Raw genomic sequence first — 17,873 nt, 5'->3', positions numbered from 1 at the left:
AGGTTTCCTTTCTTCCTGAAATATCCCTTTATAATGCCTGGTGGGGGTGCTTTCACCGAGGAAACTTAACTGCAAAGTTGCTAGGGCACTTCTCTCTCCATTTTCCTTCCCGCCCCCTGCCATATTGCACAACAGTAAAGGTAAAGGGACCCCTGGCCATTAGGTCGTCATGGCCTACTCTGGGGTTGCGGCGCTCATCTCGCTTTATTGGCCGAGGGAGCTGGCGTACAGCTTCCGGGTCATGTGGCCAGCATGACTAAGCCACTTCTGGCGAACCAGAGCAGTGCACGAAAACGCCGTTTACCTTCCCGCCGGAGCGGTACCTATTTATCTACTTGCACTTTGACGTGCTTTCAAACTGCTAGGTTGGCAGGAGCAGCGACCAAGCAACAGGAGCTCACCCCATCGCAGGGATTTGAACTGCCGACCTTCTGATCAGCAAGTCCTAGGCTCTGTGGTTTAACTCACAGCGCCACCCGCGTCCCTATTGCACAATGCTGGCATGTAATTATCTGCATGTTGTTTATCCTGGAACTTCAAAAGTCTGTGGATCAGGCCACGTTTCTTTTCTGTTTATTTCTCCCCTCACCCCACAAAAAGACACAAACTTCTGTATTAGGGAGTCCCACAAATATCCAGAAGCCACTCCTATTTTTAGGTGGCCCCATCTCTCTTCCAAAATGCTAGCCAGTGTGGTGTAGTGGTTTTGAGTGCTGGACCAGGGCCTGGGAGAGACAAGGCTTCAAATTGCCACCTGGCATGAAGCTCACTGGGCAATCTCGGGCCAGTCACTGCCTCTTTGCCGAGCCTACCTCACAGGGTCATTGTGAGGATAAAATGGGGGAGGTGGGATATAAATGTAATAAATCAATAATTAAAACTGATTGACACCCAACTAGCTTAAGTGTGTGATCTGTATTATATATGAGGGTAGTTCTGGCAACAGAGTAAGCCACAGTCCCAGGCAGACAAGACTTCTCTGAGAACTGCAACATTTCTCTTAATGCTGGTCTTTTTGTACAGGTTATAGGCCCCCAAGATTACTTCAACAGAAATTAATGAGCTTTAAAAACAACAATGCTCCAGTTCCCTGAGCAAGTCAGAATTCCAGATTCAATTCTAGAATCCTGCAATCCTGCAAATTACAATAATTGGGGGGGGGGGCTGTCAAATGTCCAAGTGTCTTGCTGAGGAGCATTGTGCATTTTAAGCCAACCATGACATTCATGGGTTTGCATTGAAATGAGGATAATACAGACACCGAATCTTGCCTGAAGAGTGATATTCACAAGACATCCGATTTCAGTGGTTTCCAAGTATTAAGCTTCACATTTCTAGTGGCACAGTTATAAAGTTATACACATCTGGGGCATTAAAACTTGCCAATCTGAACTCCAGCACTCTTTTAAATAAGTTTTCTAGCTGAACACCAGAACCTGCACTCAGATTCAAAGGCTTGGCCCCAGAACACATGAAAACTGTCTCTGAGCATGGTCATCCACAAGTATTGAGAGCTCAATGTCTAGGGATGCAGGCAAAAGTGTCTATGTGGGGTTTCTTGTCTGTTTGGGTGGACTGATTGTGAGTCGCTTTGGGTTAACCTGGACGAGATAAAGCGACTTTGGGCTGACCTGGGTAACCCAAACTTCCCATCCCTAAGGAACTGCTCCCCCCCCCCTTTTACCTTTCAAGCCAGTCAGTTAAAATATATTTTGTTTTATTAAAAAGAGAGAGAGAGAGAAGAAACACCAATTGTATTGTTATTGACTCACACATCTGACTAATGTTAGCGTTTTCCAACAATGTCACATATCCGGTAACATTGCTGGGAATGTGAACATCGCGGACCTCCTGGAGATTGCTGGCCGTCCTTCCAACAGCTACCGTAACCTGCTGCGGCATGTAACTCTGGTCGTTGGCTGCAACTGCAATCGAGAGGTGCCTCAGAATGACGTCCGGTTTCATCTTTAAACTGGAAGGCAAAGAGATTTCATTGGGAATGCGGGGGGGGGGGGTTGAGAACAGAAGATCTTGTGGTGCCTTATGCCAACTGAGATTGCCCGACTTGCGCTTATTCGGTAAAGAACACATTTATAAAAGGATGCCATGCTTATGTATCTACTGGGCCATACATATTGTGCCAGTCCATGATAAAGATCAAACTCAAGGCAGCTTACAATTAAAAAAGAAATCATGAGAGAATTAAAGGCAGAAGAAGAAGAAGAAGAGTTTGGATTTGATATCCCGCCTTTCACTCCCTTTAAGGAGTCTCAAAGCGGCTAACATTCTCCTTTCCCTTCCTCCCCCACAACAAACACTCTGTGGGGTGAGTGGGGCTGAGAGACTTCAAAGAAGTGTGACTAGCCCAAGGTCACCCAGCAGCTGCATGTGGAGAAGCGGAGACGAGAACCCGGTTCCCCAGATTACCAGACTACCGCTCTTAACCACTACACCACACTGGCTCTCCAAAGGCTTGCATCCAGCATTAGTCATGCCTATTAGGTCTTCTCGGCAGAACTTCACCCAAATCACCCTAAACCTAGTAATAAAACAAGCAGCACATTAAAAACTTTATCAACAGTTAAAATCACAAGCAAGTTGACACTGGCTGTCCATCTATTATCAGGCCAGGATCACGTCTTAATTTATAAAGCCCTGAACAACTTCAGCCCAGGGTACTTCAGGAACTGCCAGAAGCTTAATATCCCAGGTTGGTCACTGAGATCATCTGCATGAATGTCGCTGGTCATTCCCCAAGTTGGCAAGGTTCATTTGAGACAACAAGGAACCAAGCCTTTTGTGTAATCTGCCCAGCTGTGTGGAACCCTCTGTCACTAAAGATACAGCAGACACCATCTGTTTCAACTTTTAAATGCCTGCTGAAAACTTTTTTATTCCTTCAAGCTTATGAAGGCAGTTAAGAATACATCTTTCCACAATAGTTATCTGATTTTAACTTTTTAATATGGTTTTTATTGTATGGTGTCATATGTACTTGTTGTGAAACACTCTGATATTTTCTTTATGTATTAGTGGTACAGAAATATTGTTATAAATAGGTAAACAGGGAGAAGACTAATAGGAAAACATTGTGGTAGAAAAACCTCCTGCACAAAGTCTTTCACATTACTGTTGTTTATCCATGCCGTGAGCCTAGTGGGAGCAATACAAGCTTTTGACAGTTAAGGTATTTCATTTTATGGGACCCACCCCTTCTGTTCAAGAGAAGCTTGTTTTGGTTGAAATGGTTTTACTTGGTTTTATAACCACATGTTTATATAGCTGTAACCCATCCTGGGGACCTTATGGTGAAGGGCAGCTAAGGAATTTTATGAGTAAATGAAACAAAACACAGTTCCTGGGCTCAGAATTAAGTCCAAGCCAGGGATAGTGGTTGGAGTCCAACATCTGGACAGAACCACAATACCTCTCTTCTACAAGCTTGAGAGTCTTATGTTAAGCAGTTTCCATCCAAGTCAAACAAAGAAGAGGAACGTTCTGCTCTGGAAATCCCAGAAGCCTTGTTAATAATGAAATTCAGCATGTCGCTCACCGTATCCAGTGTGACCGAGCACTGCCATCAGACTGCCAGAAGGAGGAGGTCTCTCCATTTGTCATTTTGTCAATGTCTGCTGAATTGGAGGAAGTTTCTATGTGAGTGTAGCACTTTGAAACTGATTTGAGCTTGTCTAATTCCTGGTTTCCATTTAAATCACTCGGACATTCTGTAGAGAGATTGGAAGAAGCAGCAAAGACAGGTTAAGTAAAAACATTCATACCAGCATACTGACTTCTGCTTTCCTCATCCTCTATCCCCCTACCTTCATGGCAATCTACGAGACCTCTGAGGAAGTGATTCTCTTTCATTTCCTTGCAACACATTCATTGAGAATTTGCCTAGAGGAAAGGCAAGTAACCTCTCTTGCCTTTTCTCTCTTTTTTTTAAGGGCAGGTATTGAACTGTCATCCAAATAGTACAAGTATCATCCACAGACTTAACTGTTAAGCAGACTGTGTGGATCTGGCTTATGGTTTCTTTAGGTCCTTTACCCTTTCTTGTCAGGAGCTCAGTTGCCCAGGTTCACTATTAAAGGACTTATAGAGCTGCCAACCCTTAGGAAAGCCCACTCTGTGTTCCCGCATGAATTGCTAATCTGGGCACACCTGAATGATTGGATGGGGGGATGCCCAGAGCAGACACTCATACAGCTATGCAACAGGCAGCTTCCTCTGAAGGTAGATAATTCTGCTACGCCTCTGTATTCTGAGTGACTGAATGACCCACATCACAACCTATGCAGAACAATTACAGGTGCCTAGTGAAGGGTGATCTGGAGAAGACAAAAAAGGGGGGGAACCGCACCCATAGTGACAAAAATACCACACGTTAGTGAAATCAGAATTTAAACATGGTTCAAATAAGAGAGGCATAGATTGGCATCTCCACCTGCAGAGGAGCTTTGCCTCCAAGGATGTCTTGATACTGAACTGCTCAAGAAATTATCCTGACATGGATATTCAGAAGATTGAGAGGAAACACAATTAAGATTATAATTGCACCTCAGTGGCTGGCCCTGATTATAAACATTTTAGGTGAGAAGAGGACAAATCAACTTCCAATACCTTTTTCTTTTAGGAGGAGCCGGTCTAAAGAATCCTTCAGTACGGAAGATCGCATGGTGCAAATATTGTTGAAGTACTCCAAGACTGGATATGGGATGACTGTGCTGGCGATACGGTGCCGGTGCAGGAACCTCAGGATCATGAAAGCATGGAGACTAAGGCGCTCATTCAACTCTGAAAATATGTCTACAAAACCTTGAGCATGAAAGGGAAAGGCACTTAATAAGGTGTATACATATTTTGGTAGAGACAGAACATTTCCTGCTTCAGTTAATTAAGTGGCACTTAATTCTATCACTCGACTGGCTAGAACAGGAATAGAGGAATCTGTCACCTCTCCAGATGTTGGTCTACAACTCCCATCATGATGGGAATTGTAGTCCAACAACATCTAGAGGGCCACTGACTCCCAATCCCTGGGCTAAACATGAGATTAGTTAAATAAACCCCACTCAAGTCACCACTTAGGTGCTTCCAAACTACGCTAGTGGAAGGGGGAAAAGAAGCAGCAGTGCCCCTAAGAAAGAAACCATATGAAGCTACTGATAATTAAAACCAGAGTGTGAGGAGAAGCATATTCAATCAGTGTGAGCAAGTACATTTGGCCCCAAGGAACAGGCTGGTGGCTCAACTGTGTGTGAACCAAGTAATCATTGTATCCTAAACCACTGAAACTGTTTTGATATAATCCCTACAGAGTGGTATGAGCTAGTAGCCGTGTTTTTCCATGTTGTATGATCCTAGAAGTTTCTGGAAATATGACATGGCACTTGTTTAAAAATCCTAGTCCATTCCTAGGTTTGGGGGATATATTTATGAACATGGGTGCAGAATCTCCCAAAATCTCCAGTGTTCAGAAACTGGGAGTAGCCACACTCTATATGACTATCTGTTCCTTACTTGGTACCTTGAACCATATCCTTAATCTCTTCTAGCTGTGAAAGACTGCTAAGACCTGCGTCAACTCAACTATGGGGCTCAAATAATGCAAACAAACTAGTGAAACACAATGGGGGGTGGGGAGGAGACCCGCAGATACTGTTCTCTTCTTAGACCTTTTCCTAGCACAGAACTCACAGCCCTTTTGCAGGGTGTCTGAGGTTTTTTTTCCAGATTTAACAATTTTCATATATTTTAGATATTGGTGTGGTGCAGTGGCTAAGAAGCTTGAGCCACGAAGCAGAAAGTTGCTACTCTGAATCTTGCCTCTTATAGAAATTCAGTGTGGACCTTCAGTAAACATCAATCTCCCTCTATCTACATTGATCGTCCATCTGTAATATGGGGTCAATACTGGCCTTACCTTAGCAAGACTGTGAAAGCACTATGAATATTTGAAAAACAAGCATTATTATTAGCTATGAGTACTTTTATACCCTGACTGTTTGTTTTGGGTGTGCCCAAACAAAGCTATGAGAAACCTTGCAAAGGTTTGGCACTGCCTCATGAGTCATGACCATGCACTTCTCAGGAAAACACGAGCAAGTCAACATGACAGCTCCTGAGTAAACAAGTGATTAAAAATGAACCCCTTGAATGGTTCAGGGTGAAGCTAGCAATGGTAATAGAATTGCACACTTGAGCTAAGAGAGATGCCCAATCAAAGATTCATTCTGCTATTGGATACGCTAGTTTTCACCAACCTGGTCTTATCCAGATGTTTTGGACTTCAACTCACATAGCTATAAATCAACTGGAGAATGTCAAGCTGCCTTACAGTGGCAGAAGAATCATCCTAGGGAGAAAGTCCCACTGCAAAGTCTCTCCCAACACTACCTGGAGATGCCAGAGGTTGAACTTGGGACCTTCTGCTTGCTCTACCAACAAGCTATGCCCCTTCTCCATTTGCTCTAACACCAGGCTCCTTCCCAGGGGGTTACTGTCATGCTATCTTAAGTCCATGGCCCATTGCATTAAGATAAATCCACAGAAGCCATCTCCCTTCTTCCTTCCCATTTCTTACCTGGGACAAGTGAACAAGCCTGCAGCTGCCTGATCACGTGACTAAGCTCCCCTTGAAGATTGGCTCCGCTGGAGTTCTTGAGAGCCTCCAGCATGTTCTCCACATCCACTGTGCCATCACCCTCAGGATCAAACTGAGCAAAAGCCTGAAGGGGAAGAAAAAGATCAGCGGTTAGATGAGCAGAGAGGGGAGATACCCCTTTTATTGTGCCCACTGTCAACGGTCTTTAACTATCTCAAATGGAAAAAAGCAATTTTCTCCATTGGCACAAAGTTATAGCGTGCTGGGTATAACTTGATTTAGAAGGTAATCAATCACTTGCAGTGAATACTCATCTGATACTCTCTAGATGCAGCTAACCTTTAGTGTAGCGAAACTTTACCCTTTGAACTCCCTTCCGTTATATCTCAGGCACTTTCGTTATTGTCTTTTTGGCATCTAAACAGAGACCTTTAGCTCTGTTGGTATCTGTGGGATTGATTTTATGAATACAGTATTCAACTGTTTATATATATAATCGGCTTTTGAAGGGGGTGAACGCACGCACATGCACACAACTTGTTTTAACTTGCGTTGCCTTTTTGACCATTGGCTATAGGAGCTGTAGCTGAGTCACAGAAACAGCAAGTAGTTCAGAGATGCCCTCCGAGACCATGGTTTCAGCAGAGATTTGAAATGATTCCCAAAACTAGTAAGAGAATCTCACTGGTTGTTTATTACAGTTATTGCTTTAACAAAATCTTAGACTGGACATGATGTTCTGTTTTCTTGAGTCAGATGGATTGTCAGTACACTCCTGCAAACCTATTAAAAGTAGTAATAAGCCAGTTTTCTCCCAAGCTGCTACTGCACTAAGGTCCTGCTTTGGGGTTTACTACAGGCATCTGGTTGGCCGCTCTAAGAACCGGATGCTGGACTGAATGAGCCACTGATCCAGCAGGCTATTTTTATGTCCTTAGAAAGGACATACTTTTTTAAGGTATCAATTTTAGCTTGTTCTACTTTAAGTTTCCCTCAAGATGTAACCCAGAAGGGACTAGATTGCGAGCCCCTTTTAGGGAGTGTGATCGACACAACTGAAATTGTTGTAATGAAACACAGGATAGGGCAGTCTGTAAACATACCTGAAGTGTCTTATGTAAGCAACAAGGTTGTTTGCTTTCACCAACTAAAGCTAGTCTCCCTTCTGCTCCTTTAACTAATCCGTGATGGCCAAAGGTTAGATATACACATGGCATCAGCATAAGGGCTCAAGGCCTACTTGTTTGAGCTAAAACAGCCATTTGAAAAAAGGGCAAAATACTTTCTTTCCATGCCAGCCCATTTTGTACAACTGACTGTAACTTGTTCTACACACTGTTGCGTGTGCATCATTGCTGAACATGCTGCTTGTAAATGGATATGGATTATCCTCATTTCAAAGGTCAGCAGTGAAAATGCTTGTCACATGCTTAACCACAGCATGGGAGGACAGACTATGTGTTGGCAACCAGAGTGGTGTTTGGCTAAGTGACCTCCCAAGTAGCACCATTTAAACAAAGCTGGCCAGGTGATTTGTTTGCAGTGTACTACTGTCAACAAGTACATCCAATCCTAGTTTGCATGAAAAATTATTGTGATTTGTAGCTAGCTGTAACTGCAGAGACAGGGAAGTCAGTGCCATTTAGCTCTGGAAGCATGTATATTACCTGCTCTGCAGTTGGGCTATAGCCTTATCTGAACATGCACTCTCTGGGTGAAAGGCAGGGAACAGTTGCTAGGGGAAGTGTGTTCACCTGTCCCTTCAATTCAGCCACAATCTCTCTTGATATAAATTTGCTGAGCTGAAGCCATGTGTGGGTGGATTTGCTGGCTGATTTCTGGGGTGCCAAAGACCTCAGAAGTGACAGGTGTTTTATTTTAACATGGTGAAGGCATCTTCCAATTACTGTCCTACATTGGTTGACAGTTCGTTTCCATGCCCGATTCAAGGTGCTCACATTAACTGTTCTAAACCCTAAACAATTTAGGTCCCAAATTTCTGAAAGACCGCATCCTTCCTACAGACCTGTCAAGCTCACTAGAAGGGTCCCCTTGGAAGTTCCACCACCCTCAGAAGGTTTTTTGAGGGGAGTGGTGGCCCAGGAGAGGCCATTCTCTGCTGGAAGGCCCTAAACTGTGCAATTCCTTCTGCACAGAACTGTGTCCAGTTTATTCAGTATACACATTTTGGTAAATGCTGAATATGCAGCTTTCCCCCCTGACCTTTGATACCTGAGATATGAGTTGCAGGACTCACCCTATTCAAGTGAATGTAGTCTGTTTTAACTGTTTTTAATTCTGAATTTTATGTAATAAAATGATAAATGATAAAAGTAGGTTAGACTGTAGTATCTGAATTCTCACCGTCGGTCTCAGATTGTGCCCCTATACAGCACAATCAGAAGTCAGGCAAAATTGTTATGGGCATGAGTGGTTGATTGGTAAAGGTGCTGTACGAGGTCGGGAAGGCTTCCACTGGTTGTTTGAATGGATAGAAAGCAAGGCTGTGCAAACCTTATGCTTTCATGTTGGTTAGGAGCTTACATCATGCCACCTTGGCAGCATTATGGGCTGAGCAAAGTCTGGCTGCCCAGCCTCACTCGCCTCGGAGCTCCTCAGTGTGTCTATTGCCTGACAACACCAATAACAAAGGGGGAAATGCCCCCTGAATAAACCTGACACCAAATTATTTCTGATTATATGTACAAATCTTTTTGAGTACTCTTGTAAATGTCTGTTTACACAAATCCCTTGAAAAAGCAACTGTCTCTGTGGGGTGTGGGTTGATCCAGGGGGAGAGAGGCAAGAGGTGAGCAGAGGAGCTGGCAGCCATGGCATTTGATAAAAAAATCTAAATGTGCTCACAGGCCTGAAAAAGGTTGATGCCCGCTGTCAATACTATATTCATCTTAATACTGTGTGGACCATATTTGGAGCTCTTACGTGGCAGAAAAGTTCCAAATAATTTTTTAGTAGACAATAAACAAACAAGAGTTGGAAGAGGAAGAAGATGGGCTCAGGAGAGGTGCGCGGAACGAAAGGTCTGAGGGAAAAGGAAGAGAGATGTTTTCTCCACAGTGTCTGGGATGGTGGATCTGTGATGCCATGTGGGAACACCCCGAAACTTCTCCATTGATCCTTGGAGTTGGCTAGTCAAGCCAACCCCAATCACCCCACCCAGATTGTCAAATGACACACTCCAATTCATGGCAATGAACAAGTGCCAGAGACTCAAAGTATACAGAATGCTGTACGGAGAATTCTTCAGAGCTGAGGGTCAACTCTGAAGTGGTGCTCATCAACCACATACAGGTTTATAGACTCTGCTAAAGTAACTTGGGCTCCTGAGAAGTGAAGCTTTTTCTTCTTTAAAAAATAAATCTCCGCATATATTACTTGTGCTCAAAATTTTAAATATATATCTGAAATGCACAAGCAAATCATCTGGGACAAAAACAACAACAAGTGGAGCTTTGACCCAGGCTTACAAGTGGCAAAGCTTCAGAGCCAACACCCCCCCTTTTTCCATTCACTTAAGCAGGAGGAATCACAGTTCAAGGGCCCAGCCAGGCAAAAGCACTTCAGGAGGGTGCAGAGCAGGGGCAGTGAGGAGTGTGGCCTGGGTATGAGGCTTGACCCGCAGAGAGTTCTGAGGGTTGAACAGAGAGGCCTGGAAGGCTGTTTGTGGTCCTCAGGAGCATATTTGCAAGTGAACAAGGAAGTGTTGCAAAAAGGCAGAGAGCTGTGTGCATTGCTAAAGCCTAAGGGCCAGCAAAATCAAACAGCTTCCCTGCTTGAGCATCAGGTCATGTTTCTTAACAGGGTGTTGTCCCCTGAACCTTTGCCCTGAAGTGTTCTCTTTCTCTTCATACAACCAGGATTACATGTTACATAAAGGTGAAACTGTCCACACCCACTCTAAAGGCAATGCAGGCGTTTGCAGGCTGAAAGCAGGCATTTTTCAAACAGCACTTAAACTGCTTTTTGCATTTTCCACAACAACTGCTTGGATGTGTATTAATTTTAAATCAATTCTCTTCCATTTTCTGCCTCATATTAAACACACTGAGGAAACAGATATTCCAAACTAAAATAACTCATAACTCCTAGCATCACTTATGAAAAACAACCAGCGTATGTTCTCCCTTTTAGGCAAACATTGTCATGAACCCTGTTAAAATGAAAGGAGAAGGTTTATTTAATACTTCCCATAATTAACTGTTTGTGAAACCAATGTCCCATTCTACAGGCATTACCCCATTTGACAATCACACGCTTGTGAAGTCCTAAACAGCAGAGGAGAAACACAAAATTCAATCTGGGTTCTTATGCAATAATAACCTCAGTTTAAAAACTCCCCTAATTACCAGTATAACATACTGTAACTTCTAACTTCCTTTCATGAGCAGCAGCTTCTGTGAGAGATTGCAAGGTGACTTTTAAGGAGTTAAAAGCTCCAGCATATATGCTTCAAAACCACAGACACTCCTTTGGATTGGAAGAGGGCACTACATTTAACAGCATGGGAAAATATATCCTCTGGGTCATGCTTTCAACAGAACTGCAGGTTATTTATGGCCATGGGTCATATGGGGAAAAGGTTGCTTGGAAACAAAACTTAGTACTGGACCAAAACGTGTAACGTCAATATTGCAAGTCTCCAAAACACATTCAACCAGTGCACTAGCCTTATCATTTTATTCCCTCCTCTCAACCCCATATTTATGCTAACCTACCACAGATTCCATTATGCTACTTCAATAATTTGAAGCATTTGTAAATTCTGATTCTCATCTTGGTAACTTCTAAACCAGGCATAGGCAAACTCGGCCCTACAGATGTTTTGGGACTACAACTCCCATCATCCCCATCTAACAGGACCAGTGGTCAGGGATGATGGGAGTTTCAGTCTCAAAACATCTGGAGGGCCAAGTTTGCCTATGCCTGTTCTTAACCATCGCTGGGGAGCCTCAGAACTCGGGGCCAAATTCTCTGTGGCCCCTGCCAACAACAGCATATTAAATCTGCTTCTATAGGCACACAGAGCCACTGCTGCGGGAAGGAGACCCAGGTTCACACCTCTCCACCCTCAGTTCAGGGCTTACAAGTCATACTCTTACCCTAAGATGCATATCTGAAAATTCAGCAGCTCACCACAGAAGATGGTTGTTGAGTAGACAACACAGATAAAGTAATATAAAGCATTTCACCAAGCCACAGAACTATACAAAACTGTCAATAAACACACAGGATCTCACTCCCAAGTTTCCACAGAGCTGAATCGCAAGGCACAATCCTACAATGCTGTACGTTTCCTAAAAGGAAGCCCTGAAGTGAACACAATAGTGTTTGCTGTAGAGCCCCACTCTGCAGGAGGTGGTTGCTGTCCTGCCTAGTGCATTTCCTAAAGGAGAAACCCTAAACTGAACACATTGGAGTTTACAAGTGAGTAAATACTTGACACAGGAGTGACTGCAAGGCCGCAGCTGCCATCTCTTCCCTGGGGAGTTAAGGCTCCAGAAACATGGAGTAGGGAGTAGTTCAGTTCCAAGTATACATGCAAATAAACAAATGGAACCCAGTCACAATATATTAAGATGTAGAACACACGAGAAGGGGGATAAGTGATAGAGGGTTTTTTTAAAAAAAAGTTTGTATCTTCAATTTTTCAAAGTTGCAAAGTTTTTTAAAACTTAAATTTGTTTGTGAACTTCTCTGAGCTGCTTTGGAGACCTTTTTTTGACAGAAAGATGGCAAAGATATAAACTCTAACAGCACAGAGAGGCCTGCACAGCAAGCCTGCCATCCTACTTTGCATGCTTCCTAAGAATAAACACTTACTTGGGAGTAAACACCACAGAAGAGTGCATTGCAAGGCTGCCCTCTCTACTTTGCATAAGAGGAAGCACCAGAACCAAACAGAGCAAGTATTACATAAGTGTGCACTGCAAAGCTGCTGCCCTTGGGCACCTTTGCCTAGGGCAGCAAACCCTACTGAGCAGAGATTGGCCCTTCACCCTTCCGTTTGGGTGCATAGGCTATGCTGCTCAAACTATGTAGATGCAATCCCCTCCAACAGAGGAAGCTGCCATGTTGAATCAAACCACTGGCCCATTTGGCTCAATATTTTCTACAATGAGGAGCAATGGCTCTCCTGGATTTCAGATTGGGGGGGGTCTCTTTCCCAGCCCTATCTGGAGACAACATTGGGGATTGAATTTAGGAGCAGGTGCTCTGCCACGGAAAGGTGATCCTTTGCTTAAAAGCAAAACAAGATTCTAGTCCTCATTTTTCTGAAAAAAGAGCTGATTTAAAGAGGAATGTACGAAGCTGCCTTATACTGACAGTTGGTCCATCCAGCTGAGTATTCTGCACACTAACTAGCAGCTGCTCTCCAGTGTTTCAGGCAGAAGTCTTTCTCCAGCTGTATCAAGAGATGCCAGGGATTGAATCTTGGAGCTTCTGCATGCAAAGCAGTAACAGTGCTTCAGGTTTAAGTGCTGTTTGGACCAGGATCTGAGATAGCTAGATTCAGAAAAGTTTTCTCCTTAAACAGCTGGAGGGGATGTGTGACATGTCAAGAAGGAAATGCCTTACTTGTGAGTGGTGATGATAAACATGACATCTGTATAGCACTAACAGGTTGCTCTACCATTTTTAGGGATTCTAGTCCTCATTATTCTAAATAAAGGTCTAGTTTAAATAATAACATAACAAGCTGCCTTATACTGAGCCCATAGAGGTTCATCTAGCTTTGTATTCTCTCAACCCCAGAGTCATCCGCGACTGGACCTAACCGTCAGGGGTACCTTTACAACTATTTGTAGCGGCTCTCCAGGGTCTCAGGCAGGGAGCCTTTCCCCAGCCCTGCCGGGATATGCAAGAGACCGAACGTGGGACCTCCTGCACACAAGTATAATGCTCCACCACTGCTCTGTGCACTTTGCCCTAAAAATAAAGCAAGACTCTAGTCCTCGTGATTTCAACATAGGATGCTTCAAACAGGAACCTAAGAAGCTGTCTTATACCAAGGTAGACCTCCGGGGTCCACCTGGAGGAGGTCTTCCCCCCCCAGCCCTGCCTGGAGATGCCAAGGGCGAAAAGTGGGGCCTCCGAAGCACCTGCTCCACGGACTGAGCTGCCACCCCCTTCCCCATGGTGTGTGGGGAGGTGTCTCCCGCTCACCTCCTCGCTCCTGGCTCGCTCCTCGGCGGCGGCGGCAGCGGCTTCCCCTCCACTCCCGCCTCCTCCTGTGGCGGCTGCCCCGGCGGCGGCTGCTCCCGCTGCTCCTCCGCCTCCACCTCCTGGCGTCGGCCCGGCGCGGGCCTCGAGGGCCTCGCAGAGCTGCTCGAGGCTGACGGCGTGCTCCCCGCGGCCCAGGCGCTCCTCCAGCCAGCGCACCAGGGCGGCGTGGTGGCGGGACAGCAGCGGTTCCGCCGAGGGAGCCTCGCGCAAGCGGGCCGCGGCCTCTTCCCTCAGGCGGGCCTGGCCGAGCAGCACCGACGCCGCCGGCAGCAGCGGGGACGGGGACGGCAGGGAGGCCGCCGACGGAGGCGCCGAGGGCCGGGCGGCGGCCGGCGAGGAAGAGGACGAGGAGGCCGCCGCCGTCTCCATGGCGCCCGGCGAGGAGGCCTCCCTGGCGGCGGCGCCGCTATTCCGGGCGCCTCCTGCGGTGGCGGCGGCGCAGGGCGCCGTTTCCTCCTCCTCTTCCTCGGCCTCGCTGTGGCTGCCCACGTTCCCCATGGAGCGCCCGAGCCCGGCTTCCTTCTGCCGACCGCTCCTCCTTCAGCTCGTCCCTGCGGCTTCCCTCAGGCCGCCGAACTTCCGCCAAGGCGGCGTCGCAAACGCAGGCTCGCCTAGCGGCCGTTTTGCGTCACCCGGCCGCAAAGCAGCGCCGAGGACACTAGCGCGCGTTCCGAAGGGCTCGATTTGCGGCAGCGTCGCCCAATAAGGAGCTTTGCGGCAGCGTCGCGTACGCAGCCCTTCTAGGGAGGGGAAGGAACCGTTGCCTCTATGGTTCGGAATGTTGTGGCGCCGCCGCCAAAAATTACAGTAAATACAGAATGGGAACGGCCCCGTGTCGCTTTACGGCAGTGTCGTAAACCCAGCCTCTATGCTGTAATAGGCATATTTACTAAAAACATAGGAAGCAACCTTATACGTACCAAGTCAGAGAATTAGTCTATCTAGCTCAGTATTGTCTGCACCAGGAGTGGCCAGCCATTTTGGGCCTGGAGGCCACATTCCGTTAAGAGGGCCACATTCCATTCAGGCATAGCTGTCAACTTTTCCCTTTTCTTGCGAGGAATCTTATTCGGAATAAGGGAATTTCCCTTTAAAAAAGGGAAACGTTGACAGCTATGCATTCAGAGCGGAACCAAAAGCAAAAGTGGGAGAAGCATATGCAAATTTTGCATTTGTACAATAGGCTAGTTTCTACACACTTGCCTCTTTGATTATTATTATTAATCGCATTTATAGCCCACCTTTTTCTCCAAGGTCAAGTTAACATACATAGTTGTCCACCCCATTTTAGTCCCCACAACAACCCTGCGAGGTAGGTCAGGCTGAGGGGTCCCCAAGGTCACCAGCCAGCTTATGGCCAAGTAGTGGATTTGAATCCTGGTCTCTCCCAGGTTCTATCCTGCCCCTCTTAACTGTTACACAAGGGTTCTGAAATCCTCTATCCAGCCAGGCAAATGATTCCGTGTCACATTTCAAGGACTCATTCCAGACAGGCAAAAGGACTCAAGAAGGGTGCAAAGCACAACCCAAAGACTGCCAGAGTCAGAGAACAAGCAGGACCAAAGAGCAAGACCACAAATGTTACTTATATGGAGCATCTGGTAACGCCGCTGCCCATCCAAAAAGACTCCCAGAGTGGCTTAGTACAGTCCGTTGAAAACCACACAACCCCTGTCAGACAGGCTTACAATATAAAACAAGAAGAGCACAAGAAAAACAGGGATAGAATAATAGGGTGGAAATCAAACTTGACCCCCAGAAGTGCCTGGGGGACGTGGTCTTTTGGCAGAGCTTATGGCATGACCTCTGCCTCCCGTTGCTCCAGCACTAGAGCTCCCTTAGGCCTTGCTGCTCAAGCAGAATCCTAGGTGGCAGGTGTTAAGTTGTGAGCGAACATGTCAGACGACACAGCGATTCTTTAAACAGCTCTTCTTTATTCAGATGCCAGAACAGAACTAGGCTGAGGAGCTCAGTCAGCCTGCTTATATAGAGCTCCAGAACAATGCAACTGTTGCCATTTTCTAAAACTATCCAATCACTGAACATCACTTTTTGATCCTACATTTGCATACAAAACTATCCAATCACTGAACGTCCCTTTTCGATCCTTCATTTGCATAACTATCTACAGTATCCTCCTGCTGGCCCAGGGTGAGAACTTCAGTACATAACATCCCTCCCCACTGAGATAAGGCATTAGTTACAATCGTAATGGTTTCCTTATATACAGCACTACACGTAATGGTTCAATTAGGCACAAAAGCATATCGGTTACATTTCACATACTTAGACTAACAGTGATACATGTCCAACAACATAGTCCTTTAAATAAGTTGGGCGCTTGGAAACTCTGTCAGACCGCCAGGGACTGGTAGCCAAGTCCGGGGGGGGGGGCACACAATTCTTGCTGAGGCTGTGGTGCGACCCTGTCACCGGAAATCACCCCCCCACACACATTTGTCACGTGTATTACACAAGCACCACACTCACACGTACACGCATCTCCCCCCCGGCCCTGGAGATGTCCCTTTAGAGGGTCACCTTCCCAAAAGCCTTCCGTAAATAAGGAAGCGCTAGCCTGACGGCTTTCCACTCTAGCGCTCCGCATCGTCCTATTCTTAACGTGGGTAGACCGGGCGACTGAACTCTGGATCACTCGACAGCCGCTTCAACCAATGAGCATTAGCGAACAGCGCCCCTGGTGGCGACTGCGCTGGTACTACAGCCGCCATTCGCTGTGTCCCTGTTTGACAGCTCACTGATACAACGTTTCCGAATCCACTCAACCGTGACTAATCCAATCAAGTGCTTGCTACATTGTTTCCTGAACTTGGGGTTGGTTTGAACTTCAAAGTATTCGCCGTTTTATATTCGTTAAAAATCAACCGTACGACGGATTTTTATCGGACCACTTTTATTTTACTACATATCCAAAGGACTACCAAAGGGGGGTGGCGTGACGCTGGGTAACCATAATCTCCTGACCGAGCAGTCACGTACACAGCGATTCCCCCCCCCGGCTGGCGTGATTACCTTGATAGCCATCGTGATGAGTCCAGACAGGAGACTATCAAGGACACAATAAAGCTGCACCTTTTAGTGTATTCCACCCAGACTTGTACAAAGGACACTGACCGGATTCCCCTCAGGGGGCAGGAAACTTCGCCCTTCTCCTTTTGTTCTTGAAATTGACTCATGTGGGGAGGAGGCAGGAGGCTCCGGCCAGGTGTCAGGACACTCGGATTACCTGTGTAGCCCCTCCTCGACTCCTCCTAATTTTAATGTAATCATGATGTAGATGTGATGTAATTCTGGGGGTGTAGTTTTGGGGATTAGTAACTAATAAAAGTTAGGGTCTTCTTTTGTTCGGGGCTTCCATTTTGCTTCACCTCGTGGGCGGTGGGAGCCCTGTCGCGACAGTCTTTCTTCTAATAAAGACCAAGCCTACTGGCTGCTGTTTTGCTCTGACTTGCTCTGGTTGGTGTCTCTGTTTGTCCAAGGGAGCCCTCGGATTTGTCCGGTAACAACCCTAGGTGGCGTTGAAACCAAATCCCCTGGATCCGCTGCTGTGGGTGGAGCCTCCGCAAGTGGAGAGGTCTGAGCCTGTGGTAAGTCTGGCAGACCCTCTTGAAGTGGCTTGGTTTGGCTCCACGCTGGCAGTTTGTGAGGGAGGTGTAGGTGGAGCCTCGCCATCTGTAAGTGTCTCTTCCAGAGCCACGAGCGCAGTTGGGGGCATCGCGGTAGTGTCCAAGTCCCCAACCCTGCGCCTAAGCTGGTCTATGTGCCGGCGCTACAAGGGTCCCTCTTCGAGTGCCACCTGGTACGAGCAAGGTCCAGTGACTCCCACTACTGTGGCTGGCACCCAAGGAATGTCCCCCACATAGTTCCGGGCAAAGACCTGGTTTCCTGGAACAAATGACCGTGGCGCGTTGGCACAGCCTGGGGGTTCGGCCAGGGCAAAGTCCGGGTGCAGCCGGTCGAGCAGTGACCTGTGCCCGCATGAGGGGTGATGTGTTGCACG

At 46.4% G+C, this 17,873-nt stretch overlaps 1 protein-coding gene across 2 annotated transcripts in view; it reads right to left on the bottom strand.

The window, feature by feature from the left end:
* ZZEF1 (zinc finger ZZ-type and EF-hand domain containing 1) overlaps nt 1-14,441 on the bottom strand; it is a 72,971-nt gene extending 58,530 nt beyond the window's left edge. Inside the window, exons 1-5 of one of the 2 annotated variants that reach the window (XM_081890097.1) lie at nt 13,793-14,441; nt 6,587-6,731; nt 4,624-4,818; nt 3,554-3,725; nt 1,773-1,972 (exon numbers count right to left, since the gene is read on the bottom strand). In XM_081890097.1, coding sequence (XP_081746223.1) covers nt 1,773-1,972; nt 3,554-3,725; nt 4,624-4,818; nt 6,587-6,731; nt 13,793-14,350 — 1,270 coding nt within the window. In that variant the 5' untranslated portion in view covers nt 14,351-14,441. The remainder of the gene's footprint in view (nt 1-1,772; nt 1,973-3,553; nt 3,726-4,623; nt 4,819-6,586; nt 6,732-13,792) is intronic. The other variant, XM_081890098.1, reaches the window with a different exon arrangement.
* Nucleotides 14,442-17,873: the final 3,432 nt, after the last annotated feature.

Source organism: Podarcis melisellensis (assembly GCF_964234715.1).
Source record: "Podarcis melisellensis genome assembly, chromosome: 15".
NCBI classification, from domain to species: Eukaryota; Metazoa; Chordata; class Lepidosauria; order Squamata; family Lacertidae; genus Podarcis; species Podarcis melisellensis.
The sequence above is the reverse complement of the archived record's forward strand: the minus strand, read 5'-3'. Positions and strand labels throughout refer to the sequence as shown.